General features: G+C 39.0%; 1 protein-coding gene across 3 annotated transcripts in view; it reads right to left on the bottom strand.

Moving 5' to 3' along the window:
- pappaa (pregnancy-associated plasma protein A, pappalysin 1a) overlaps positions 1–27662 on the bottom strand; it is a 238175-nt gene that overhangs the window by 14711 nt on the left and 195802 nt on the right. For all 3 annotated transcript variants that reach the window (XM_057818700.1, XM_057818698.1, XM_057818699.1), the window contains 2 exons: positions 26216–26287; positions 23789–23887 (listed from right to left, as the gene is read on the bottom strand). In XM_057818700.1, the coding sequence (XP_057674683.1) occupies positions 23789–23887; positions 26216–26287 (171 nt within the window). The remainder of the gene's footprint in view (positions 1–23788; positions 23888–26215; positions 26288–27662) is intronic.

Here is a 27662-nt window from a genome sequence, read left to right as displayed (position 1 = left end):
GGATATCGTGCACCTCTAATATATACAGGATATATATATATATCTTTCCAACGCTAAATCTGAATTAAATACATTGAACATTGAACACACACAAAATTGAGGGGGAGGAGCTACTTAGCGGTTTTTCACTTATCGCAGCAAGTTCTGGTCCCCATTAACTGCGAAAAATGAGGAAACACTATACCTTCAAAGTGGGAAAATATGCTGCTAGTTGACACACAAATACAAATTGAAAGAGAACAATTCTTCTGTAGATTATGTTAACTCTTTGGCTGCCATTGACTGAAGTAGATGTCCAATCTAGTGCTTCAACGATTAATCGATTAACTCGAGTATTCGATTGGAGAAAAAGATTCGAATTAAATTTTGCTGCTTCGAGTATTTGTTTAAAGTGACGTTGTAATGGTTTATTTTGAAAGAGTTTGCATTTAGTTTTATTGATTTGGGTGGATACTCTGCCCCCTGGTCTGCCTCATTTCATATGGCTGAATCCAACTGCTCCTTGTTAGGACCAGCATAAGCTAAGTTTTTGTTTGATCGTATGTTTTTTTTTTTTAATGCATTCGTAATTTAGTTTATAGGAATATATAGCTGATCTTTGTGGGAATATGTGACTGAACCATTTGTGAAGTGCATCGAAAAAAATGTTAGCGTTTTATAGCATTTAAGATAGCAAACCTTTGCTATGTAAGTTAGCCAATTGTTCATTTGTTGTACCTAGATCCTCAGTTATTTATTTATTTTTTATATCGTTTGAGGCTCAGCTCAGGTATTTTAATTTTTCATGTTCCTTATTTGATTACTCGAGTATTCGAACTAACTACCTAATCGATTAATTGACTACAAAAATAATCGATTACTGCAGCCCTAGTCCAATCCATTTGAATTTGGAGGGCTGGCAGGGAATACACGAATGACACAGTCATGTGTCACACTGTTTACAAAAGTAAATATGGTCCCTTCAAGATGACTCACTTTGTTGTTTTGTGTCACTGCTTGCTTATTTCGGGGAATTTACGGGTTCAGGTATTCCCCGGATTATGAACAAGTTCCGATCCTGGGCTGGCGACACAACCCGAATTTCCGCGTAAATCAGAATTAGGCTTTTAAGTACCCCTAAATAAACCTGAATCTTAAAATAACTATCCAAAAACATTTATTATATATCATATTGCTAAAATAAAGTATTAAAAAAAAAAAAAAAAAAAAAAGATACTGTGAGGTATGTTGTGTTAAATGCTGTGATATTCAATGACTTCAGGCTTTACTCGTGACTGACTCGCCTTCCTGAGAGAAAAGGGCCCTGTAAGACCGTGCCGCTCATTTAGTATTGTTTGTTAATTTTCACCTAATGAAGATTGGTTTCCACCATCCTCAAATAAAAAGACAAACGGAAAATGGTTCATACATTTGAGTGAATCCGTCTGTTCTCGGCTAACGCCACATCCTTTTTCAAGTTCGGAGCTTCACAGGGACTTAAATCAGAAACTTGACAATTGTATTAAATAGGAAAACAATTATTACTGTATTTGAATCCAAAGATCAAACAATATTTACTCTAGAATATTTATCTTGTTGGGAAAATTTCATATCCACAAATCTAAATTTCAAAATGCATATCCAAACTAAATTATTCTTGATTGAAGCTGACTTATATTTCACATCACCTAACATGATAACAAACAAATAATGCAAGTCTACTTTTGGAGATCATACAGAAATATTCGATATATAACGTATATTTTATTTTCTTTCTGTCTTCATATGAACAGGCAAAAATTGTAAATCATGTACATAAATGTTACATGAACTGGTTGTTTTGTATTATAATTTTGTAATTTGTACTACACGGGTTGGGGACGTCACAACACAACGCTTGGGTTGCACGAACTGTTTGGGGTGTTTTTTTCTTTTGTGTCAATAATGGACGATTTATATGAATTCTTTTAATATTTGAAGAAGGGAACATACAACATCAGTACTGCGAGCAAGCAAAAAAAAGAACAATTAAAATAACAAACCATAAAACATTATAAAGGTTGAGTCCGATGCAGGGTTAAAAGCCAGGGAATAAAACTGATTTTTTTTTTTTTTTAGAACTAGTTTTGAGAAAGACCGTGCTGGGCTCTGATATTTAATGTCCTCCAACATGAGAGAGACTGTTGTGCGCACATGTCTGCGCTTTTTTATTTAACTTTCACATTTAACGATTAATAATCTCTGAACGTGTGATATCATTAACGCTTTACATATGCATTTTTAAACAGGCACTTTTAAGCGAATGCATTACTACGACATCTGGCACACTTTTAAACGGGCATTTTAGAGGAGAGCACGGCTCTGGGAGAGCATTTCGACTTTTCGGCCAATCATATAGTGAGAATAATGGAACGTCACTCTTGAGCCCAGGTCCCCGGGCAGATTGTGGAACCTGACCAGATTGTGCAAATTTATACCAAAAAAAAAAAAAAAAAAGACGAAATGGCAGAAAGTTGACATCAAGTAAGTCAGGTACGTCAGGTACTTCCACTTCATCTTTTAGCATTCCTGGTTCAGTTCCAAGAAATTTCATCTTGATTTTAGGGTCATTTCTGATTGACTTCCTGTTGAAATTTTCGCTTCACTTTCTGTTGATTTTGTATTGTTTCTGGGTGATTTTGTGTTCATTTTGGACACTTCCTCTTGATTTTGGGTAATTTCTGGGTTTCTTTCTGTTGAATTTTGGGAGATTTTCATGAAAAGTCAACTCTGGTTATTGTCCCAAATCAAGGGCGTAGGTTTGCATAGGGACGGTAGGGACAAAACACTACCAACTTTTCAGGTTGCTCAAATTGTCCCCACCCACTTTTAAGCAGCCTTATTTTTGTTATAGAATGACTTCAGTTATATAGGTCATTTAGATTGTCTTCCCATATGTTTAATTGTTGTAATTGACCCCACCATTACTAATTAAAAAAAAAAAAAATTGTTCAGACTTACTGTACATGTATCTCTTTTCACTTGCTGAATGTACCGGTCCATTTTTTTCCTCCTAAATGCACATTCGATTGGCTGATTAATTGACCCACCCCACCACCACCACACATTAGATATTAGAGATATTAGGGATATTAGAAGTTTTTAGCAGCAGCGGCCACTGTAAGAAATGTAAAAATATGTCAATGTTGTGGAAGTGGGGAACACACCACTAATTTTGCTACTCAAAGTCTGACCTGTATTTGTGTTAGCGTGAACTTGCTAATCTGCAAAAGTCGAGTGGGAAGCTGCTTAGAGAGAAGTGTCCTACTACATGTGTTTATTACTGTTAACGTTAAATTAACTGTGAGAAATGTAGAGAACCGAGGTTTACACCCTTCGCCCCAATTATACTTTTTATTTTATTGATGTGGTCTTAAAGCATCTTACAAAGGAGCTTTTTTTGAGTTTGGCTGTGCTTGTGGACAAGAGCAGTAGTGTTTTACCTGAAGGACAGCTCCATTTTTATTTATATTTGTTATTCCCTGACAAAGAAGTTTTTTCATTTATATTTGATTTCTTTATTTAGACAATGTTGAGGGGTCTTGAGACAAATGTTTATTTATTTTAATTCCTGGATAGTTAAGAGATGATTAACAAACTTGAATTTATTGTGTAAGTTAATATAATTTATGTTTAAATAATGTAATTTAAATTTGCTCATAAAATCCGGACATTTTTTCTGGAAGTTTTCAAAATGTTTCTTTAGTAGTTTTTGAAAACAAAAGTTTTAATTGAACCGTGTAGGCTGAACCAATGCGCATAAAAGTAAATGCCCAGTCCCCAGCAAAAAGTGTACATGCAGTTTATGCCATATCGCCCCTACCAATGTTGAGACCAAACCTACGCCATTGCCCCAAATAACACTCCATCCAAATGAGTGACTGTAAAGGGTTAAAGCAATAAATGACCATACTTATCGGCTGCCGATGACGGTGCTAGACGTCCAATCCATTTGAAAGGTTCATTCGTTACAAGACTAGTTCAAACGGATTGCAAGTCTACTAGTGATAAACTCATTTAGATTTACAGCAGAAGGATGAAAACAGCCACATGACTGGACGTCTATCATCGTCAATAGTCCTGATATATTTCATAACATTTTTCCAGTGTGGCCCTTTTTCTCCTTCATGCTCTGCTACCCAGACCAAGTCAATTTTATTCCATATTTTCAATTTAGTGAAGGGAACAGCCAGTCAGCTTTCATTAATGACACCTGAACTAAAAACCACCCCAAACTCTGTGGTGTGTCAAGCTGGATTAGTCTTATTTTAACATCCGCATTTCATACTGGGAACCATTGTACTAAAAAAGTTCACAACCACTTAACCTCTAATAAGAAAAAGTGATGCTGGCAGCAGACCCCCAGATTGATCTGATAAGGCACCAGGACACCATTTTTTTTTTAACATACCACTGGTCTGCTGTTTGCCTTTGCATGACTTGGACCACATGTGTTCCTGCTTTGGCTAAAGAGAAGAGGGGGGTAGTACACTTTGTGTACCAAAACAGCTGAGGCCAACCCCGCCAGAGAGTACGGCAGACTAGGTGGCAGCAGCTGGTGTTTTTTCCTCTGACGTCGGATGGTTAGCGCAATGGCTACTGGGCCAACAATTTTGTTTTAAACATGTAGATGTCCCTAAAACGGTTAATTCCCTGGAGAACCATCCTGAATTCAAGAGTAAAATTCTTGATTTCGCAGCTTGAATGTTTTTTAAGCAGGCATTAAAATTGCCCGAAAATTCGTAAGTTATAAAGCCAAACAAATGCAATGATAATGTAAGAATTTTCTAATGAAATTATTTGCAATCAAAACCTATGAAAAATGGTGATTATAAATTAAGAAATCACTAATGTCACCTTTAGGCAAAGGTTCATTAGCTGCCATTCCTCCCACTTCAAACGGACTGGATGTCCGTACTGTTGATAGTCATTTAAATTCACAGCAGAAGAATGACTGGCTGCCACATGATTGGATGTCTATATCTTTGGAAGGATAACAAAAGGCCTTTTTTTACGGCGGCGTACGTAGCTAGTGGCCATCTTTAGACTAGAAACCAGATCTCAACAAGTACATGTTGCGTAGCCATATATTCTTCATACTTGCCAATACCAATAGCCACTTTCGGAACCTGAATACAGTGGAACCTCTACATACGAATTTAATTCGTTCCAGGACCTGGTTTGTAAATCCAAAGGTTCGTATGTCGAGCGGGATGTTCCCATAAGAATACACTATAATTCAAGTAATCGTTCCCCAGCCCAAAACTCTATGCTATTATTATATAAAATTGGGTTTGAATGTTTCAGTTGTGTTTTGCATGCTGTTCCTGAATGCAACGTGTGACTGACTATAGCGTGAGAGGGGTACGGCAGAATTTTTACTTTCTTTTTGCACATTGTTGTTGGCGTCGGCTACGGCGGACAGTAGCTGTGTTGTGTTGCACAAGTTCTGAAATAAATGATAAAAATTCTGACGAAGCTGGTGAAGTCCTTGCCAATGTTATAACAATAGTATTTGTCACCTTAACTTATATAGACTGGTGAACAGAGGTCTGAGGAAGACCATCGAGATTGTAGACATATTCCTGAGCCATATCACTGACGCACACACCACGGTCATATTTTTGTATCATTTCCATCTTAATTTCACCACCTGCACTAACCTTCTTGGGACCCATGTTGATTTCTCTTACAAGGAAATCTGCTGTGCGTCCCTTTTGCGAGGAAAAAAAAGGAAAAAAAAAAGAGAAATTGCGACTCTCATAAATCGTCATATGTCGAGATAATGACGAGTCAAATTTTACGTCTGATGTCGAAAGGATCATACGTCGATGCGATTGTATGTTGAGGGACCACTGTACTCAGTTCCTATAACTTTAGGCCTCTCCACTAATTATTGGAACTATCTCAGCTGGCAGTCGTGTTCGCACATGGCTACTGCACCTGATACAAACTGTTATGATGTAGTCTGCGCCAGTGACGCATTATTTTTGTAACATTATTTTATGTTTGAAGGGAATAGTTTCCATCGGCGAGCAAATCCAGCGCATAACTACGAGACTGTAAAAGTACACAGATTTAGTACAGGGTAGTTTTTTTTTCAAATATGACATTTCCTCGAGACGCGCGAGTATGGAAGAAGTGTAGCTGATGATTTCAGCGAATCACCAAATACCTACGTAATTGCGTTCCTACGGCCACACTGTAAGTGCCTACATTAGAATAGGAACTCAAATTGTTCTCTGAACACGAGTTCCTGGTCCCTAGTTCCTGCAGTGCTGGCCATAATTATTGGCACCCCTGCAATTCTGTTGGTTAATGCTCAATTTCACCCAGAAAATGATTGCAATTACAAAGGCTTAGGTAGAAATATCTTCATTTATTTTGCTCGCAATGAAAAAATGCAAAAGAGAATGGGAAAAAAGAAATCTTTATCATTTTACACAAAATTCCAATATGGTCTGGACAAAAGTATTGGCACCCTTTGAAAAATCATGTGATGCTTCTCTAATTTATGTAATTAACAGCACCTGTTACTTACCTGTGGCACATAACAGGTGGTGGCAATAACTAAATCACACTTGCGGTGAGTTAAAATGGATCAACTTTGACTCAACCTTTGTCTTGTATCCTTGTTTGTACCACATTGAGCATGGAAAAAAGAGATAAGACCAAAAAACTGTCTGAGGACTTGAGAAGTAAAATTGTGAGGAAGCATGGGCAATCTCAAGGCTACAAGTCCATCTCCAAAGACCTGAATGTTCCTGTGTCTACCATGCGCAGTGTCATCAATAAGCGTAAAGCCCATGGCACTGTGGCTATCCTCCTTAGAGATGGACGGGGGAAAAAAAATGATGAGAGATTTCAACGAAAGATTGTGCGGCTGGTGGATAAACAAGCTCGACCAACATTGAAACAGGTTCAAGCTGTCCTGCAGTCCGAGGGTACAACAGTGTCAACCTGTACTATCCATCGGCGTCTGAATGAAAAGGGACTCTATAGTAGGATACCCAGGAAGACCCCACTTCTGACCCAGAGACTTAAAAAAGCCAGGCTGGAGTTTGCCAAAACTTACCTGAGAAAGCCAAAAACGTTTTAGAAGAATGTTCTCTGGTCAGGTGAGAGCTTTTTTGGGAAAAGGCATCAAAATAGAGTTTACAGGAAAAAAAGGAGGACTTCAAAGAAAAGAACACGGTCCCCACAGTCAAACATGGCGGAGGTTCCCTGATGTTTTGGGGTTGCTTTGCTGCCTCTGGGACTGGACTGCTTGACCGTGTGCATGGCATTATGAAGTCTGAAGACTACCAACACATTTTGCAGCATAATGTAGGGCCCAGTGTGAGAAAGCTGGGTCTCCCTCAGAGGTCATGGATCTTTCCAGCAGGACAATGACCCACTTCAAAAAGCAATGGAAAATGGTTTGAGAGAAAGCACTGGAGACTTCTAAAATGGCCAGCAATGAGTCCAGACCTGAATCATGTGGAGAGATCTGAAAATGGCAGTTTGGAGAAGGCTCCCTTCAAATCTCGGAGACCTGGAGCAGTTGGCCAAAGAAGAATGGTCTAAAATTCCAGCAGAGCATTTTAAGAAACTCATTGATGGATACCGGAAGCGGTTGTTCTCAGTTATTTTGTCTAAAGGTTGTGTTACCAAGTATTAGGCTGAGAGTGCTAATACTTTTGTCCGGCCCATTTTGGGAGTTTTGTGTAAAATGATAATGATTTTTTTTTTCCCCATTCACTTTTTTTGTTTTTTTCATTGCAAGCAAAATAAATGAAGATATTACTACGAAAGCATTTGCAATTGCAATCATTTTCTGGGGGAAATTAAGCATTATCTGACAGATTTGCAAGAGTGCCAATATCTTTGGCCAGTACTGTACATGTGTAAATGACGTCATCGTCCCCCAAAAGTTTCTAAGAACTGCTGGTAGTTCCTACGGTGGGAAAGCGGCTAATGATGTCATTTTAGTACCGTATCGCATCGGTGTAACAGGTCAGTCTAACGCATTTAAAAGCAAAAGAAAAAAATAAAGTTCTAGATTGCTAATTTTCCTCACAATTTGTGCTAAATTCTCATAAGGACAGAACTCAATAGAGCACACAGTTTGCAGCATGTTTGCTGCTTTTGGAGTAAATTTGTAAAACAAAAACCAATATGTGCTGATGCTGACCCCCCTTTGAAAGTGGTGGATAAAATGAGTTGTTTGTGTGCATGGGCTGTTCTTCAGACCAGGTGGACAGTGTGGGCAGTGCCCTGAAGCCTCCTAAGAAAAAACACATTTGCAAGGGATGATTTTTACAAGACCGGAGGCCGGACACACATCAGAAACAGCTGTCAACGGCATATGACGCCGAAAGCTCCCGGCTTCAGTTTAGTTAGTGTCTCAATTTCGGTTTATCTTTCTATTCCTACTCATAGCCCGCTCCCACTTCCGTACTTCACCTCACTTTCCATTCAAGGCCATTTCTGTTTATCTCAATATCTAGCAAATGATGGTGGGTGGCAAATTTGAACTGTTTTCCTTTGACCTTGACCCTAAGGGTGGCGGGGGCCAGCAGCCACATCTGGCCCTGAGTTGAGGGTCTCTCTTCAGGGTGGCTGGGAAATTGCTGGCTGGCCTTGTGGGCCCGGGGCCCCATATCCCAGGACTAGAGGGGGGCTTTGGGGTTGGGGCGGGACACCCAGTAACTGCTACATGAAAGACCGTCTGGTGGTTGTTGACCTTGTCAGAGCCTCATCCCTCCATCTCTGCTACAGGTAAAAATAACACAGCGTCCCTCTCATTTCAGTCCACTGTGTGTGTGTGTCAGTCGTTGCTTGGAGGGTGGAAGGTATGAAAGGCTTAGTCGTAGTTCAACCCAAATGGACTTTATCAAAGGCGGCTTTAGACTCTTTAACTGATGTCCTTTTTAGATTACTTTTTCAGACTCAAACGCTGTTTTAAGGGCAAGGACTAGTGTTGCACCGATGCATAGAGCACTAAAATGATGTCACAGGTATTGGGAGTTCTAAGAAATAACATAGTCAAGCTGTGCAATACGTATTTTTCATAATCTAGTCGCCCCACTCAAGATGGCCCCCAGCTACACCCTCCCTCTTCAAATGGATTGTGGACGTCCAGCGCCAGCAACGGCATTTAATTACTTAAAAAAAACAACTTAAAAAACGACATTTGTTCTTCCATGACCAAGATGCACCCACCCACGAATTGGTTTACTACAAGTAGAAGTCAAGTTCATTTGAAATGGGAGTGCAGCTGAACGCAATATTTACAGCATATTTACATTCTGTTGATTTTTAGTCCATTTCCAGCTCATTTACCTGTTTATTTTAGGTCACTTCCTGTTAATTTTGGTGCAATTTGAGGAAGTTTAATTGTAAAAAAAAATATATATATATATATATTGACATTGGAAGGCTTTTAATGCTCATGTTTGAGTGCTATTGACCGCGCTAGATGTCCAATTCATTTCGACGGGGAGGGAAGAATGAACAGATGTTCATTTATCCTTTCCCTGTCAAAATGAGTTAACGGCAGACAATGAGTTAACATAGTCACTATTTTAGTGGAAAAGTGGTAGCATCTGTCACTACCCGATCATGACGGCCTACCGGATTGCTACTGCGCATGCGCGAACCAACGAATATAGGACCCGAAGCCTTCGTACATTTTTACACTAACACCGTTTCTTACATATTTCTTCACAAAGACAAATAAAAAGGCTAGTTAAGCTATAGGTATCTGGAAAAACCTTGTAATTTATTACAAAGTCTGTAACATTTAAAGTTTTTGGTTTAAATTTTAACAGCATGAATGGTCTCGAAGGGTTTTATCAGGGTGAGGGGAGTGGAAGAGAGTTAAGTATGTAAGGAAATCACTTTTTAAATTCTTGAAAGACATTAAGTTGCTATATAGATCGCAAGGGTGGAGGAATGGGTGCTGCATATTTTCTACATTAGATGACGGTATGCACCTGATAATTGCTTGCAACTCCGCCATTAATGACAACAAGAAGAATTTTAACGCGTGTGTGCAGTACGGCGACACAATTGCAACCGGCTGGTCATGTGATTGCGCTACGTCACTTCCTCTGTTGGCTTTTTGCTTATAAATGCGAGAGATTCAGACATATAGATTATTCATCGAATGGTCTGGCATGTGAGTTGAATTATAATGCTTTTATGTGTCGGAACTTAACATATAAATCACCTCAGGGAAATTGTGCCACGTAAAAAAATCTTTTGATTAATGGCGGCTTGCAAGCAACTTTCAGGTGCATACCGCCATCTAGTGTTCAAGAATATGCAGCACCTATGCCTTCACCCTTATGATTTATACATAAACGTAATGTCATTCAAGAATTTAAACAGTGGAGTTTAAACAGTAGTAAACCCTTCGAAGTGTATATTTATGGTTTAATCTATCAGATACATATCTATATCTCCCGTCATCCCTCGGGAGAAAATGGCGACGGTTCGCACATGCGCAGCAGCAATCCGTCGGGATCCGGTAGTCGTCATGATTGGGTAATGATAGCATCCGGTTCATTCCTTTATTAAACAGTGACATATTTTTAAAACAATATATCGATTCGCGGTGGGAGTATATTGATAACTATTGGGATTAGGGCTGTCAAATTTATCGCGTTAACGGGCGGTAATTATTCATTCATTCATTCATTTTCCATGCCGCTTATTCCTCACGAGGGTCGCGGAGGTGCTGGAGCCTATCCCAGCTAACAACGGGCAGTAGGCAGGGGACACCCTGAACTGGTTGCCAGCCAATCGCAGGGCACAAGGAGACACACAACCATTCACGCACACACTCATACCTACGGACAATTTAGAGTGTTCAATCAGCCTACCATGCATGTTTTTGGGATGTGGGAGGAAACCGGAGTTCCCGGAGGAAACCCACGCACGCACGGGGAGAACATGCAAACTCCAAACAGGAAGGCCGAAGCCCGGGATTGAACCCTTGATCTCCGGGCGGTAATTAGTTTTTTAAATTAATCACGTTAAAATATTTCACGCAATTAACGCATGGACGGAATGACCCGTTCATGCGTTGCCTCAAACGGTTTACAATGAAACCGAAAAGGATGAGAAATGCGAGTAGACACAGGTTCATTGGACCGCGCCTTTTATTGGCTTAAGCAGCCACTACTAACAGTCATGGTTGCCCAACTTCCTATCATGCATTTGGGCGGAGCAGGAGGCTTTCTTTTTCTTAATACGCCTAACTGAACACAATGCAGAACATAATGTGTACCATTTGCAGCTACCACTGACAGTCATGGTTGCCCAACTTCCCATCATGCATTTGGGGCGAACAGGTAAGTCGCTACAGTATCATTTAGTGAAAGCACAACAAAAATAATATTTCTATCTCTCAAAAAAATAATGTTCAAAAAAGAAAAGAGCTCAATGCAAAGATAACTGGCATTCCCAATCAAATAGCTATGCAAAATACATATAAATGTTAATAATGTTAATGCCATCTTGTGGATTTATTGTTATAATAAATAAATACAGTACTTATGTACAGTATGTTGAATGTTTATGTCCGTCTTGTGTGTTATCTTTCCGTTCCAACAATAATTTACAGAAAAATATGGCATATTTTAGAGACGGTCTGAATTGCGATTAATTACGACTAATTAATTTTTAAGCTGTGATTAACTCGATTAAAAATTGTAATTGTTTGACAGCCCTAATTGGGACACAATGTATCGCGATATATCACCATATCGATATATTGTCATATCCCTAAATCTAAATGAGTTTGTCGTTAGTTGACGTCTAATCCATTTGAAATGCAACTAGCAAAGTGCTCGGTTCTTGTGGCAGCAGCGCCTCTTCGTGCTGCAACGGGCTTTGTCTGGATCGCGCAGCAGTCATTGGCAAACGGCACGATTGGAAGTGTAGTTTAGCTTCTGCAATGCAACATCTGCTTCTCTGGTTTGGCCTCTCCTTCTGATTCTGGCGAGGGTCTGCAGTTGTATTCCTGGCATATCGTTCTGTATGTCTGGCTGTATTTATACAGCAGTCTATGCGTCTCCCTGGATATTTCACTATGTCTGACTGGGAAGCGTCTTTATTGCCTCTGTTAAATTAGGATGTACAAGAAACATGTCGCGCTTTTCCGGCAGTGCAAATGAACATCTGTGCACCGCTTCTGTCCACTTCCATGTTTCATTTTACCTGAGTGCAAATAATCCATGACCATCAGCAGTTTTTCTCATCAGAGCAACTACTTGTTTATGGTATTGGAAACAGCAGTGAGTACCCTTGTTTCAAGTGTTCTAATAACTCATTGGATTACAAATATGTCACCTTCATCAATTTTAACTCGCGAGCCAAAAACTTCGCTACAGGCACACTGACACAATGAGTTATTACGGCAATAGAGCTGCTTTTCCAAATCATGCTTGCAGGTATTTTACATTGGCGTCTTTTTCTTCTTCTTGAAAGAGTTTTGTCTCAGTGCGCCAAGGATCACTTCATCGCCCTTCAGAAAGAGATTGTTGGGTGATGAAGGCTTTTTATTCATGATGGTTCAAAGGGAAATTGTCAAAAGGAATTGACCTTTCAGTAAGATCATTCCACCTTAGAAACTGCTTCCAGGTCTGTGGGGATTTCTGGAAGTGACATTTCCACTGTCTGCAGTCTGAGAAATATGCTAGACGAAAAATCCATTTGAACTGGGAGGGGCGAATGAACGACTGGATTGGAGGTCTAGCACCGTCAATAGCACTAAAAGGTGAGTATTCCCAGCCAGTCCTTTCAGTTGAGAGAATTGTATGCCTATGGTTGAAAATGGCAGGCAATAAGTTAATTGTGGCGCACTTCATTGTTAAATTTAGGGTACTTATGGGTCACCTACCATGCATTTCATACAGGGTTCGATCACTGTGCCAGCCCACCACTCAAATTGGATTGGACGTCTACTGCTGTCAATGGCAGTGAAACGTGATCACCCAATGCCAACCTTCCCTGTTAAAATGTATTTATTGTCTATAGACATGTGCCGATTACCAGTTTCAAGGTATACAGTGGTATGAAAACGTCAAGAATGATTTCAAAACCGCAAAAATAATCTGTCATACCGTCCCTAAGGTATTAGCTATTTTCAATGTCCCAAAAATGCAGGGAGAAATTTTGCGCTTGCAGTTGCAAGGTTCAACCCTCCCCCACCCCTGTTGCTTAGTGTGAGTGAGTCAGCTGTGCTATACGATGGCTGGAGGAGGTGAAACTCCTCAACTTTTTCCCCCTGTCGAAGAAAACAAAATTGCTGGTATGGGAATACTTCGGCTACAGAAAAGTTAGACGACTTAGAGGAGGAGGGCCAACCGACATGTAAAACATGTTTGCAGAGGGTGGCTCCGAGGAGGCAATACCTCCAATATGATTTCGCATTTTTACAAAATTAAAGGTTATTAAACACTATCATGAACGTTTCCAACCAGCTACAAGAGTTAACTCCAGTGTGTTTAGTGTGTCCAGTGGTGGAAAAATGTTTTTTTTTTTTTCTCTCTATGGCAACTGTCTGAGTGATTAAGAGAGTGTGTGTATAATGTAAACATTATATCAATCATACACACTTGCTCTTTATGGAAAATAATTCAGTTATTTTTGTTCTGATGGTAACGACGTTGAGCTTGGGCTGTGGGTTGATGATCACCTAAAGGACTGCATTTATTTTAATTTTATTTAAATATTTCAGTTATTTTTCTTTTTTAAATTTTAACATTATACTTATGTTCCACTTCGTTAATATGTTTTGAAAAACAAAACAATTGTTAAATGTAAAAAAAAGTTTTTGTGTATAAGGTGAAACCTTGATATTTTGGCTTAAGGTTATCATACAGTCACAATCTCATACCGGCCCATGCCTAATTTTCTGTAACTGTCACTCGCTTTGGATGAGTTATGGAACACATGCAACAAAACAAACCAGAGGTATGAGGATTTTACCAAAAAAAAAAAAAATCTTATTTTGTGCTTTACAACTGATTTGAAAAGTAGTAGGAATTTGTGATTAAGGTTATCATACAATTACAATCTCATACCGGCACATGCCTAATTGTCTGTAACTGTCACTTGCATTGGATGTGTTATGGACAGTGTTGTTAATAACGGCGTTACTAACGGCGTTTTTTTTTTTCAGTAGTGAGTAATCTAATTAATTATTTTTCTCCTCTTGGCAACGCCATTACCGTTACTGAGGATGGAAAGGCGTGCGTTACTATGAGTTACTTACTTGAATCACGTGAGAAAAGTCTGAGGGAGACGGACTCACCGAGACGACAGAGCAGAGCAGGAGTGGGGAGGAGGCAAAAAAGTGACGCTGAGCAAACGCGATGCTAGGTGGCTCCAATAATACATGACTGTAGCCAATAGCCTACAAACTACACCCACATGATATGGTAGATATTGTAGACATGGTAGATATCGCACATATATATATAGAACTAGATGCGAAATGACATGGCAGCGTTAGCAACATGTACAGTATAGGAACTAGATGCGTTAGTAAAGAGCTGCCATCTTAAAGCAGTAGACTTCTTAGGAAGGCTCTGTTGTGGAGAACCTTCCTAGCGAACTTAAGTAACTTTTTATCGAAAATACTCCTAAATCGGCAAAATCTTGAATCTATCTTTAAATGATGAAACCGTTTTAAAACTTCCACATGTCAAACGTAGACAGAAGGGAACTAATGCAATAATGGGAGCAATTTTAGCAACTTTTAACGGTTGATTCAGGGTAAAGGGTAAATTAGGGTAAAGAATTGGGCTAGGGCCAATTGTCCCAAAAATGTTTTAAACTTGCCACGTACGTGTGACGTATGTTTTTTTGTTTTTTTTTGTTTTTTTGAGGAAAAAAAACATGAAAATTATCACCAGTAACTTTGCCAAGTAACTAATTACTCTTACATTCAGGTAACTGAGTTACCAACGCAATTACTTTTTGGGAGAAGTAATTTGTAACTATAATTAATTACATTTTTTTAAAGTAAGATTAACAACACTGGTTATGGAACACATGCAACAAAACAATCCAGAGGTATAAAGATTTTGCAAAAAAAAAAAAAACACTTCACCACTAATTTGCAAAATAGAAGGACTTTGTGATTTTTTTTGTTTGGTTTTTTTGCTTTGTGGAAACCACTGCTGTACTAATAAACCCTTCTACATGGCTACAATTTTGGATAGCTTTTTTCAAATTGGGAAAAAAGCCTTATGTTCCCCCTCCTTAATAGAATTCCGAGGTATTGGATCAGACTAGGTCTCTCATGCAAAAATATGTGATTGGCACTTCATTATGGTATATGCTTAATTTAACATCAGAAAACTGCAAACACGTTTCACAAACAGGGTGATTGGGTTCTACCTTTGCTCAGCTGTAGAGAAAAACCCCAAACCTCCTTCATAATATCCCTGAGTCTTGTCCTACTTAAATGCCCTCAACCACCAAAGTTGGCATTTGAGTTACTTATGCTGAGCTGCTGTTTATTCAATTGTTGGCAATTACAGTGGATTGCAGTAGCCTGACGAAAACATGAGAAGGTAGGAAAGTAACCCTGGATACCACTGGCGAAACACAACTACTGAATATTTGGTGCGGCTTCTGACCTCAGACACTTACCAAGTGAAAATACTTAATAAGTGAAGGCAAACATATTTCAAATACGCACTTCATAACATCTCTGCCTGTAACATCAGATGTATGAAATGGTTTGAATTATAATCCGCGGCGGCGAGCGAGAGAAAAAGTGAGGTGGTCAGTGCTGGCAATGGCGGCCCATCAGCTTGGACACAAACATCAGTCATGACACATTACAAATCGCGAATTGAGCCTTCCTGTGCCAGAAGGAGAGCTGTAAACAGCGCTGAGAAACTGGGAGGCAACTCGAGAGCCGACCACCAAAGCAGACAGAAAAACATATAGTCTCATTTAGCAAAAGTTGTTTTAGAGGGGCCAAGCCATATAACTATATAATTGCTGCCCTCCACATACTGCGTCAAGCATCCAAGAGAGGAATTTCTTCCAAAATTGGGATGTGGAGGGAGGGGGTCTATATAAAAAAAGGGGGGTCTGGTGCAGGCAACACTCAAAAGGCATTACTCCATACGCTTGCCTACTCTCATCTATTCCCTCTCCAAATCCGGCTGACAGCTTGCAACTATTAACGCTAGATCCAGAGTTGACCTTACATGCAGCTAGACCTTGCACCCTCAAAGCCCCTGGGGGTGGAATAATACACAACAAGTCATCCAGAACTCAAAGGGGGAGTCAGCAAATGAAATCCAATACATGTTTTGTCAAATCCAGGAATATTTCCTCATGATCTGTTAGCTGTCCATAAAAAAAAATGTCTAACAAAGTGGCCTGGACTGAGCGAGACAATAGTTTTTCTGCCAATTGCTCTAAGGGGGTGTCCATGGTCATGTACTGTTTCTGCTGGCAACTCCCTTTCTTCCACGTCCTCAAACAAAAAAATAAATAAAAAAATTGCCTCTTAAGCATAAAAATTAAAACTGGGCAATAGGTACCCATTTTAATCACGTGAGGTTGACTGCAATTAATCGTATTGTCATACACACAATCTGGAAATGAATTCAAAAGTAGTATAAAGCACACGTTTATGATAAAAGCTAAGAGAAATGTGTGTTTTAGCTTGAAAGTGTGATCATAGTTAATCTTGTGCGATTATTCACGATTCAAATGTTGTGAACAGCCCTAGTTAAAGTCAAATGTAAATCAGCATTATATACTGTATTAACACTGCCTACTTGGCAGAGATGGGTAGAGTAGCCTAAAATTGTACTAAAGTAAGAGTAGCTTTACTTCAAAATAATATAACTCAAGTAAAAGTAAAAGTAGCCATCCAAGAAATATACTCAAGCACAAAAAAATATCCAGTGAAAAGAATACTCAAGTAATGAGTAACATTGTAATTTCTTATTTTTCTTTTTAAACATTTTTTTTTTTCTCAGCACAAACCTGTCTGTATGAACATTTTTATAATGATACTGCACAATAATCCATTACAGAAATAAAAAAGGAAAAAAAATCATTGAATTCCGGCAAGAGAAAAAAAAAGACAGAAATGAAGTGCCCTCTAGTGGAGAAAATAGTTCCTAGTTTGAATAGTGAATACTGTAGTTCCGTCATAGTTATTGTTATGAAATTAAAATGATCACATCTCTGGTTTGGCGTGATCATAGAATGGCGAGCTTGCGTCAAATTGTTGAAATGGAATCGTGTGTTCATTGTTGCGAAGTTTCATTGGTGAAATTGGTAGAACTACACTTGGCATCCCTGGCAAAAAAAACTAATAAATCTAATGCAAAGAATAAAGAGGAAAAATGCAATGAATCTTGTGTAACCTGAAGTAGTGGAGTAAGCGTAGTGTTTTTTCTTCACAAATCTACTCAAGTACAAGTAAAAGTACAAGGGGCTTAGTAAAACTACTCTGAGAAGTACATTTTTCTCAAAATGTTACTCAAGTAAATGTAACGGAATACATGTAACGCGTTACTACCCACCTCTGCTACTTGGTATTAGTGTTGCATTGACACTAATACTAGTATCGGTAATAGTGCGCAAACAATAAATTGATTAACTCGAGTTATTCAATTAGAAAAAAAGCATTTTAAAGGTTTGTTTTGATTTTTTTTGCATTTAGTTTTAGTGATTTTGGGTGGATATGCTGCCCTTTAGTGGCAACAGTGAATATGACATAACTCATCCAAAATGCCTGGATCCAGCTGCTCCCTGTTCAGACCATCATAAGGTTGTAAGTTTTTGTTTGAGCTAATATGTTACTTTATGTATTCTTAATTTAGTATAGAAGTACAGTATATATACATTTTTTGTGGGAATACAGTATGTGTTTAAGGGCATTTAAGGGCATTGTAAAAAAAAAAAAAAAAAAAAAAAAAAAAAAAAGTTAGCATTTTATAGCATTTAAGCTACCTGACTTTTTCTAGCCCCTAAATTTAAACCAAAAGTTCATTTTTATAGGTCACAAACTGCAGGCACGCATTGGACATCAGCAGTTTCGGCGTGCAAAAAATTATAATACAGGATTTAGTTGAGTTTTACAATCTTGGACTCAACTAAAGAGATATTACTGCATTACTTGCACATCGTCACCATTACATTCTCTTGGAACGACATTATGACTTGGCTAGTAGCTTACCTTTGGAACAGTCATATAGGCCAACTTACCTTATCATCTTTAAGCTAGTTTATATCCCTCTGGTACATTTAGCATTTTTAAGAATTCTGATAAATCCTGCTCTGTCGCCATTCTGCCTCATAGGCAGCCAGACAGTTGGAAGCAATGCATGTGCATTGTGAGTTTCTCGTGGGCACCATTTGTTTTCTCGTGCTTGCCAGATTGTTTCTGATGCGCACCAGATAGTTTCTAGTTCTCACCAGATTGTTTGTCGTGTACACCGGATAGTTTTTCTAGTGCGCACCACATACTATTTATTGCGCACCAGATGGTTTAAATTTATTTTATCTCTGTCGATGTCCCTTTAGGGGCTCCATATTTTTCTATGCAAGTTAGCTAATTGTTCTTTTGTTGTACTTAGATCCTCATTTATTTAATGCTCTTTTGAAAGTGTAATCTTAGCAAGTCAAAATAAATAATATTGCAAACATAAACTTATTTGTTTTACATATCCTAAAATGTATTCTTCAATGCATTTAATGTTTGTAATCCAATTACTCAATTATTCGAACTAAGTGATCAATAGATTCATCGATTACTTAAATAATCGATAGCTGCAGCCCTAATCGGCACTAAAATGGCGCTATCGCTATCAGGATACAAAGAAATAATGTGCCGATGCAGCGCAGTATGTACTTTTTATCATTTAGTTTCCAACTGCAGGTTTCCCTATCCAAAATGGGCATCAGGTACAATCATCCTCCTGCTGTGATTTTAAAGGAGTTTATCACTAGTAGACGTCCAATTCATTTGAAGTGAGAGGGTGGCAGTGAATGAACGTTTGTTCATTTGCTGCCAGTCCTTTGCCGCACTGAAAAAGTGGATGGTAAAAAAAAAAACCTGAATGTTACATTAGGGCAAATAGGTATTTAGTTGACCACTGATTATGCAAGTTCTCCCACTTGAAAATATAAGAGAGGCCTGTAATTGTCAACATGGGTAAACCTCAACCATGAAAAACAGAATGTGGAAAAAAAAACAAAAAAAACAACAAAAAACAGAAAATCACATTGTTTGATTTTTAAAGAATTTATTTGCAAATCATGGTGGAAAATAAGTATTTGGTCAATACCAAAAGTTCATCTCGATACTTTGTTATGTAACCTTTGTTGGCAATAACGGAGGCCAAACGTTTTCTGTAACTCTTCACAAGCTTTTCAAACACTGTTGTATTTTTACCCATTCCTTCATGCAGATCTCCTCTAGAGCAGTGATGTTTTGGGGCTGTCATTGGGCAACATGGACTTTCGACTCCCTCCACAGATTTTCTATGGGGTTGAGATCTGGAGACTGGCTAGGCCACTCCAGGACCTTGAAATGTTTCTTATGAAGCCACTCCTTTGTTGGCCTGGCTGTGTGTTTGGGATCATTGCCATGCTGAAAGACCCAGCCACGTCTCATCTTCATAGCCCTTGCTGATGTAAGAAGATTTTCACTCAAAATCTCTCGATACATGGCCCCATTCATTCTTTCATTTACACATATCAGTCGTCCTGGTCCCTTTGCAAAAAAACAGCCCCAAAGCATGATATTTCCACCACCATGCTTCACAGTGGGTATGGTGTTCTTCGGATGCAATTCAGTATTCTTTCTCCTCCAAACAAGAGAACCTGTGTTTCTACCAAAAAGTTCTATTTTGGTTTCATCTGATCAATAACTCTCTGTAGGTCATTCATTAGGTCCCCCCGTGGGGTTCTGGGATTTTTGCTCCCCATTCTTGTTATCATTTTGACGCCATGGGGTGAGATTTCTTGCATGGAGCCCCAGATCGAGGGAGATTATTAGTGGTCTTGTATGTCTTCCATTTTCTAATAATTGCTCCTACAGTTGATTTTTTTACACCAAGCGTTTTACCTATAGACCCTACCCACCGACGTCACAAAATCACGTGATCGCTGTATTGTTCCGCCCCCTTGTCCGTCATTTTGTCTCTGTATTATCAATTGATCGAGCAAATTATAATGCATTTCATGGAAGACCCGGTGCTTTCGGATGCCGTAAACTCACTTGATGCGTTGCATAAAAGGCGTTATGTGGAAAAGCTTCTGTTTATCCATTCGCCAGATCCATATTTGATGCCTAAATCGATGTTTTTCGACCCGCTGTCTCCGCCGTATTTGCCTGACATCTGCTAGCTACCCTGATATGTACAACTATCTTGTCCACACAAAATCAGCCTATTCTCACGAAAGTTTGAAAAACTTTAAGAGCTTGGAGGCTTATAAATACTTCGTTGCTGGTTGGGTGAAACAGGTCCTCGTCCACGAAAATTCGGCAGGAATCTATCTTGTGGTTGGAAAGGTGAGTTACGAAATTTTCAATTCAAAATCTTTTGTTCTTGCTAACATCCACTGTCAAGTCTAATGTATTTCATGTCATTTGTCAATGGAGCTAGGGCTTTTAATGTTTATATGGTTTAGCGATAGCACTCTCACTACATACATACGTGTATGTTGTCGGCGATTAGCCTAGCAATGATCTTAATTGTGGTTGTCAGCCCAAAACCCTCTAAATATATATTAAATGCATCTTACCAGATATAAAATGACTACTACATAATCTGTGGTAATCGTTTGGAGCCCAGTTTTCTCGTCGAATTGCAGCAGCACATCTCGCTCTCTCCTCTCCGGGTCTCTCGGAATCTGGTAGAACTTCAAGTCTCTCCGTCTATCTTCTCTGTTATTGCAACCGACCGCCACACACGCCTTCACCATTTTGATTATTAATGTTAACGAGCAGAAAAACACGCCGTAAATAGGAGGAATGTACGTAGCCGTAACAGGTAAACACAATGTGTTGACGGACAATTGGGCGGTACCAGTCAGGAGGACGGAGTTGTGACGTCACGTGGGTAGGGTCTATTGCAGATTCAGTCTTCCCAGCCTGGTGCAAGTCTACAATTTTGTCTCTAGTGTCCTTCGACAGGTTTTTGGTCTTGGCCATAGTGGAGTTTGGAGTGTGACTGACTGAAGTTGTGGACAGGTGTCTTTTTTACCGACAATGAGTTAAAACAGGTGCCATTAATACAGGTAACGAGTGGAGCCTCGTTAGACCTTGTTAGAAGAAGTTAGACCTCTGTGACAGCCAGAAATCTTGCTTGTTTGTAGGTGACCAAATACTTATTTTCCACTCTAATTTGGAAATAAATTCTTTAAAAATCAAACAATGTGATTTTCAGTTATTTTCCACATTCTGTCTCTCATGGTTGAGGTTTACCCGTGTTTACAATTACAGGCCTTTCTAATCTTTTCAATTAGGAGAACTTGCACAATTGGTGGTTGAATAAATACTTATTAGCCCCACTGTATATGTGGGACACTGCAGTAAATATCATACTAGCTACAACCAGTGTTATCAGCGTTTACTGTAATCTGATTACTTTCTTTCAGTAACGAGTATAACGCATTCGTTTTTCCAAACAAGTAATCCGAATAAGTTAGTTTCCTTAGTGTCTGTGTCTTACTACTGTTATTGCCTCATAATGTATGTATAGTGAAGAATATTGTAATCATGTACGAAGAGCATTTTGCTCTTAGAAAATGCTAGAAAAACGTTCCCGGTACGTGTCTCCACGGTAACCGCTCACACAGCCTCACAGCTACTTCCTGTTTTGGTCACACGCGCTAAGTGTTTTAGGACTGAGAAAGGCGTGGGACAGGCTGCCAGTACGGGTGCACATTTGAGCCAAGTGTTGAGATGTGCGAGGTAATGTTGATCTGTGTACATCCATGAATGAACAGATTTTTCTTTCATTCTGGAGGGTATCAGTGATCGTTTTGACCCCATACATGTGCGGCCATTTCGTAGCTTTCGTTACAATCACTCCAAGCATTTCTATCCATCATATTCGTGTTGCACATTTATGCCGTGAGGTGGCGTGTTCGTTTAGCATCTTTGGGATGTGTCGTAAGTCCGACTGAGTGTAAAGTGCTTAATTGCTGCCATGTTTTGTGGCCAAATTGACCGGGTGTGTGTATGGCATACTTCCGGGTTGTACGCGTGTGTATCCGCGCACGCCCCCACCTTTGCGTTTTTTGCACAGTGCAATTAATTCATTTGTGTGTTGTTGATTATTGTGCCGTCAATTTGCGTTGTTTTACACTGATATGCTGTAAATCCTAACCTGAAATTCAGAATTTTTTAGATTAGGCTTAATCTTCGAGTTAGCGGGGTTTAATTAGTTGATGGAGTTGATTTCAACAAATTCCATGCAGTTTGTCAGTTATTTGTTAGTTTCAGGTCTCCGGAGTGGCTAAGCTAGCGCAAGTAAATGGTGTTGAACTCCATCGACTAACTCGAACATTAAGCCTTATGTGAAAAAATTCTGATCTTCCCCTTTAAATTCAATTATCGGTAAGTCAATTACGCTCTCTGACTCTCTGATTAAGGCGGAAGTAGTCACTGAAACATTTCAGGTAATTAAAACAACCTAAAATTAACTACCGTATTTTTCGGACTATAAGTCGCAGTTTTTTTTCATAGTTTGGCTGGGGGTGCGACTTATACTCAGGAGCGACTTATGTGAGAAATTGTTAACATATTATTATATAATTTCACATGTTATTTTGGTCTTTTGGAGTGACACTGATGGTTTGGTAAACTTCTTAGCATATTCTTTATGCTAATAGTTATCTGAATAACTCTTAATGGCTATGTTACGTTAACATACCGGCCACGTCCACATTTGGTTGTTCATGCATCATGTTCACCATTGTATATTAATTTCAAATTGCCTTTCAAGATGACATATCTGTTCTATGTGTTAGATTTTATCAAGTAAATTTTCCCCAAAATGCGACTTATACTCCGGTGCGATTTATAGTACGAAAAATACGGTAAGTCAATTACATTTGATGGCATTTTTCTGTCGTCATTCTTATGTTTAGGCGGCAAAGGGAGAAAAATTGCTAAGAAGTAAATGATAAATTACTTTTAAAGTAACTTAGTTAATTTGACAATGAAGTCATCACTAAAGTAACTAGATTACTTTTTCAAGTAATCTGTGACAACACTGGCTACAACACTATACTGCAGCGGGTGTTGAATAACTTTGGACATAACACTAGTACAATAGATGATGTAGTAGCGCCTCAGACTCATCGGAGAAATACGCCGTGTCTTCCTTTGTATGATGTCACAAAATTTACTTGGCTGGTAGCTGACGAAACTAGAGTCATTTTGCTTTCACACCCTGCGTTGGAAACAAGTTAAGATTAGGATTTACCGTTCCAAACCAGACCCATGGGAGCAGAGTGAACTTTTGTTGCAGACTATTAACTCACAGGCTTCTTGAAGTGCCAGTATGGTATTGATAATGTGTTTTGGCAACAATTAATAAGGCAAAATGACTCCAGGATGAGGATTTATAGGCGTAACGGTTCTCATTTAACATATTGCCTTCAATATATTTATTTTTAATAAGTACTCTATATTATTTACGGTGGCACGATTTGCCAATAGTAACATGTAATCTAAAAAAAGGGGAAAATGAGTTCATGTGCAGTACACTGTACGACTAACCTTCTTGGTCTTGACAGTGGATTGGCAGCAGTCTCCTCCGTCGTAGTTACAGAAGGCTCGGTTGTTTACTGCATCACAGTAGTTGTCCCCCATGAATGGCTATGTAAAAAAAAACAACACTCATTTCAGTACTGTAATAATTGCTCTAATGGTTGTTTCCTGTGCGCAATAAATGCCCTTTTACATCCTTCATCTTTTAATGTGATTTTTTTTCTCTCTCTATTTGGACCAGAATCGTAAATCTGACTGAGAACGCAATAAACTATACAAAAAAAAGGAGGGGGGTGGACTCTCCAATGAGGAGATTTATTAGGGTGGCCTGACCCTTTCCACTTGAGTTAACAAAGAGGATATCCAATTGGTCTAAAGTGCGCACATCATATAATTCTTGCATACAGTGCAGGGGAATTCCTTCACACGTGAATGCAACATTTGCAGAGGACAGACAGTGTTTGATCTGTTGACCTCGGACTGACTTACAAATAAACTGAAGACTTTAAAGCCAGTGACCGGCTGTCTGGATTTAACTCTTTCAGTGTCAGTGAAGATAGGCGTCCAATCATGTGGCTCTTTTTATGAGCTCCTGTGAATTGAGATGAGTTTATCGCTTGTAGACATCCATTGTCGTAAATGGCAGTCAATAGGTTAAAAGGAAAGATCAATTTATATAATATAATATATCATTTATATTTTACTGAGTGCTGTTGATTGCACTCGGTGAGGATTAAGCTTGTAAAATTAAATGAAAAAATGCAATTCATTGTGAAAATTGCTTAGTTGTGCGTGGCTCAGCTTGTGGGTAACTTCCTTGTTAATTTTGAAGTCACATCCTTCTGATTTTGGGTCACTTCCAATACGTTTTGGGGCATTGCCTAGTCACTTAATGTTCAATTTGGGTTGTTTTCCTTTAATTTTGGGCATTTCCAAGACAGTTCCTGTTTATTTTGGGGAATCCCCACAACACTTCCTGTTGATTTTAACTCACTTCCTCTTCATTTCGAGTGACTTACTGTTCAGTTTGTTTTTGTTGTGTAAAAAAAAAAAAAAATACATTCTTCTGTGTGTTAAACGTGACATTAGTAATGAATGGAGGCAAATATATGGGGGAAATGTTTTTTGTCAAATTTTGTCAGAACTGCACATTTTATCAAAAACCAGCATATAACTTTTGTGCACATTGATTTTGCTAATATCTTGATGTGTGAATTATACAGGGTGGGGCAGAGCAACTTGCTTATTTAAATTTGGCGCTCTGAAGCGATTGTTGCTCTGAGAATGGTAGGGATGGACTTATTTGAGAGGGTGAGGCTTAATGTTTGGTTCTTAACATGTGTTACTTATTTTGCGTTTATTTTTCAGGAACCCCAGTGAGCATCACGGAGTGGACGAAGTTGGAACGCACTTTTGCTGTTGAGGCATTTTTTTCAAGCGGTTGCTCAATCGTCAAAGCGCAACGAGCATTCCGTACACAAAAAGAACCCTGGCCTCACATGAACAGCAAGGACACCCCAAAACATTGACGCGGTGAGACAATCTGTTTAAAGATCTCCCTGATGGTCTGCCGGCAAACATGCATCTGCTCTTGGTTTGTCTGCTCGTTCTGTGAGACGAATCCTTCATGAAGAATTGAAATTTCATCCCGACAAATTAGCTATGATGCAGGAACTTAATCCACACGATTTTATTGCTCGTGAAAAAGCATGTGAGGCGCTTTGGGAGCCAGGTTTCTTTTTCTTTACATCACCCGTTTCCCTGAAGTTGTTTACCAATGAAACAATCGACTGCCGGCCAGGAACACGACCACTGGGGGCAATATTGAAATGTCTACAGAATGCACGTTGTGTTGCAACGATTGAGCGACTGCTTGAAAAAAATGCCTCAACAGGGAAACTGCGTTCCAACTTCGTCCACTCCGTGATGCTCACTGGGGTTCCTGAAAAATAAAGACAAAATAAATAACACACATTAAGAACCAAACATTAAGCCTCACCCTCTCAAATAAGTCCATCCCTACCATTCTCAGAGCAACAATCGCTTCAGGGCGCCAAATTTAAATAAGCAAGTTGCTCTGCCCCACCCTGTATAATTCACAAATCAAGATACGCCCTGTATGAATCGAACAAAAACTGTAAGGCATTTGGACTTATAAAAATTTGGCGTAACTGTGAACGATAAGGGCAAAATTGAAAGACACCTTTTGTTGCATGAATTTGTGGAACGTTTGGAAGTTGGAATGTTGTGAATCAGTCAAAGCGTGTCGGCGATGCCAAAACAGTGGACGGAAAAAAAAATATGAGTATTACATGTGGGGAGCTTTGATTTGCAAAACATCCCAAAATGTATTGTATTTTTAAATAATAATAATAATACATATTCTTGCTTAGGGCTTTGTTTCTCATAGTGAGCTGTAAATAAATTTGATCTTACATCGCATCCTTTGAAGCAGTGGAGCAACTCTGGGTGGGGATACCACTTCAGTCCCATTGTACAAACAATACTCTGTAAGACAAATTGTGAAGAAAGGTGGAATTAAGTTATTAAAAACCGACAGAACAATTGAACATAGTCAATAAAACATTCTATTCAACAAATGACTTCAAGACAAGGCGTGCTAAAACAAAAGTTAAAAGTTCTCGTGCTACTCAAGTACTGCTTTTGATTTACAGTGACCCGTTTCGACCTCAGTAGACGAGCAAAAACAACTCATTTTGACAAGATATAACCTGATAATAGTTGTTGTTGTTTTTTTTTCATATAACCAAACCAGTCATAGGAGCGGGGGATCAGGCAGGGGGGTTCGAGGTCAAGGAACGGAGAGCGGGAGAGGCAAAACCACACACGCAAAAGTAAAGAGCACAATGTTCTCAAATATCTTCACAGAATGCGTGGAATCCTATCCCACTGTGCTCGTCCTTACGATGCAGCTCATGGGAGGTGTGCGTGGAATGTGTCTCTGAAAGAGAGCGTGTAGACGGTAGTTCTGTGCAATATGAAGTTCAAAAATGAAACTAAATCCTGCTGATTCCCCAAATCACAGATTACGATGTTCATTACCATTAACGGCGGTAGACATCTAAAATGTAGAAAAACATGAACCCGACACAAACCTAAAAAAAAAAAAAAAACACGGGAGAATCACGCAAACCTAAAAAAAAACCTTCATTTATTCGACGCCAGTAAATGAATTGGCCATCTACTAGTGACAAACTCATTTCAATTCACAGCAGAAGCATGAAAACAGCCATATGACTGGACGTCTATCATCGTCACTGGCACTGAAAGAGTTAAACTAGGCCATGGTAACAAAATGTAATTGTAATTAAGTGTGAGATTATTTGTGATTATTCAAATTCTGTATAATAATGAATTTAAAAGTAGTACCGTATTTTTCGGACTATAAGTCGCGTTTTTTTTTTTTCATATTTTGGCTGAGGGTGCGACTTATACTCAGGAGCGACTTATGTGTGGAATTATTAACACATTATGATATAATTTCACATGTTATTTTGGTGTTTTGCAGTGACACTGATGGTTTTGTAAAGTTGTTAGCATGTTCTTATGCTATAGTTATCTGAATAACTCTTTATAGCTATGGCCACGTTCGCGTTCTGCCTTTGGCAGTGTATGTTCAATTGTATTATTGACTTTTTTATCTTGAAATGGATGCATTTAGTTTGTGGCGCTTTCACGCCCACGTGAGGGCGCACTCGCACTTGTTTACGTGACACGCCAGAAGAAGACGGACAGCTACGTAGCTCTGAGTGAGTGAGTGAGTTAGCTAGAGAGAATAGACGGATGCGAACCTACTTTCATTGTTTATGCTTTTAAATCATCTCTACAGAGGCAACGCCTGCGTGTATCATCTTTTCTGTTG

This window comes from Corythoichthys intestinalis, chromosome 17 (genome assembly GCF_030265065.1).
Source record: "Corythoichthys intestinalis isolate RoL2023-P3 chromosome 17, ASM3026506v1, whole genome shotgun sequence".
NCBI lineage: Eukaryota > Metazoa > Chordata > Actinopteri > Syngnathiformes > Syngnathidae > Corythoichthys > Corythoichthys intestinalis.
This window is presented reverse-complemented; position numbering and strand designations above follow the sequence as displayed.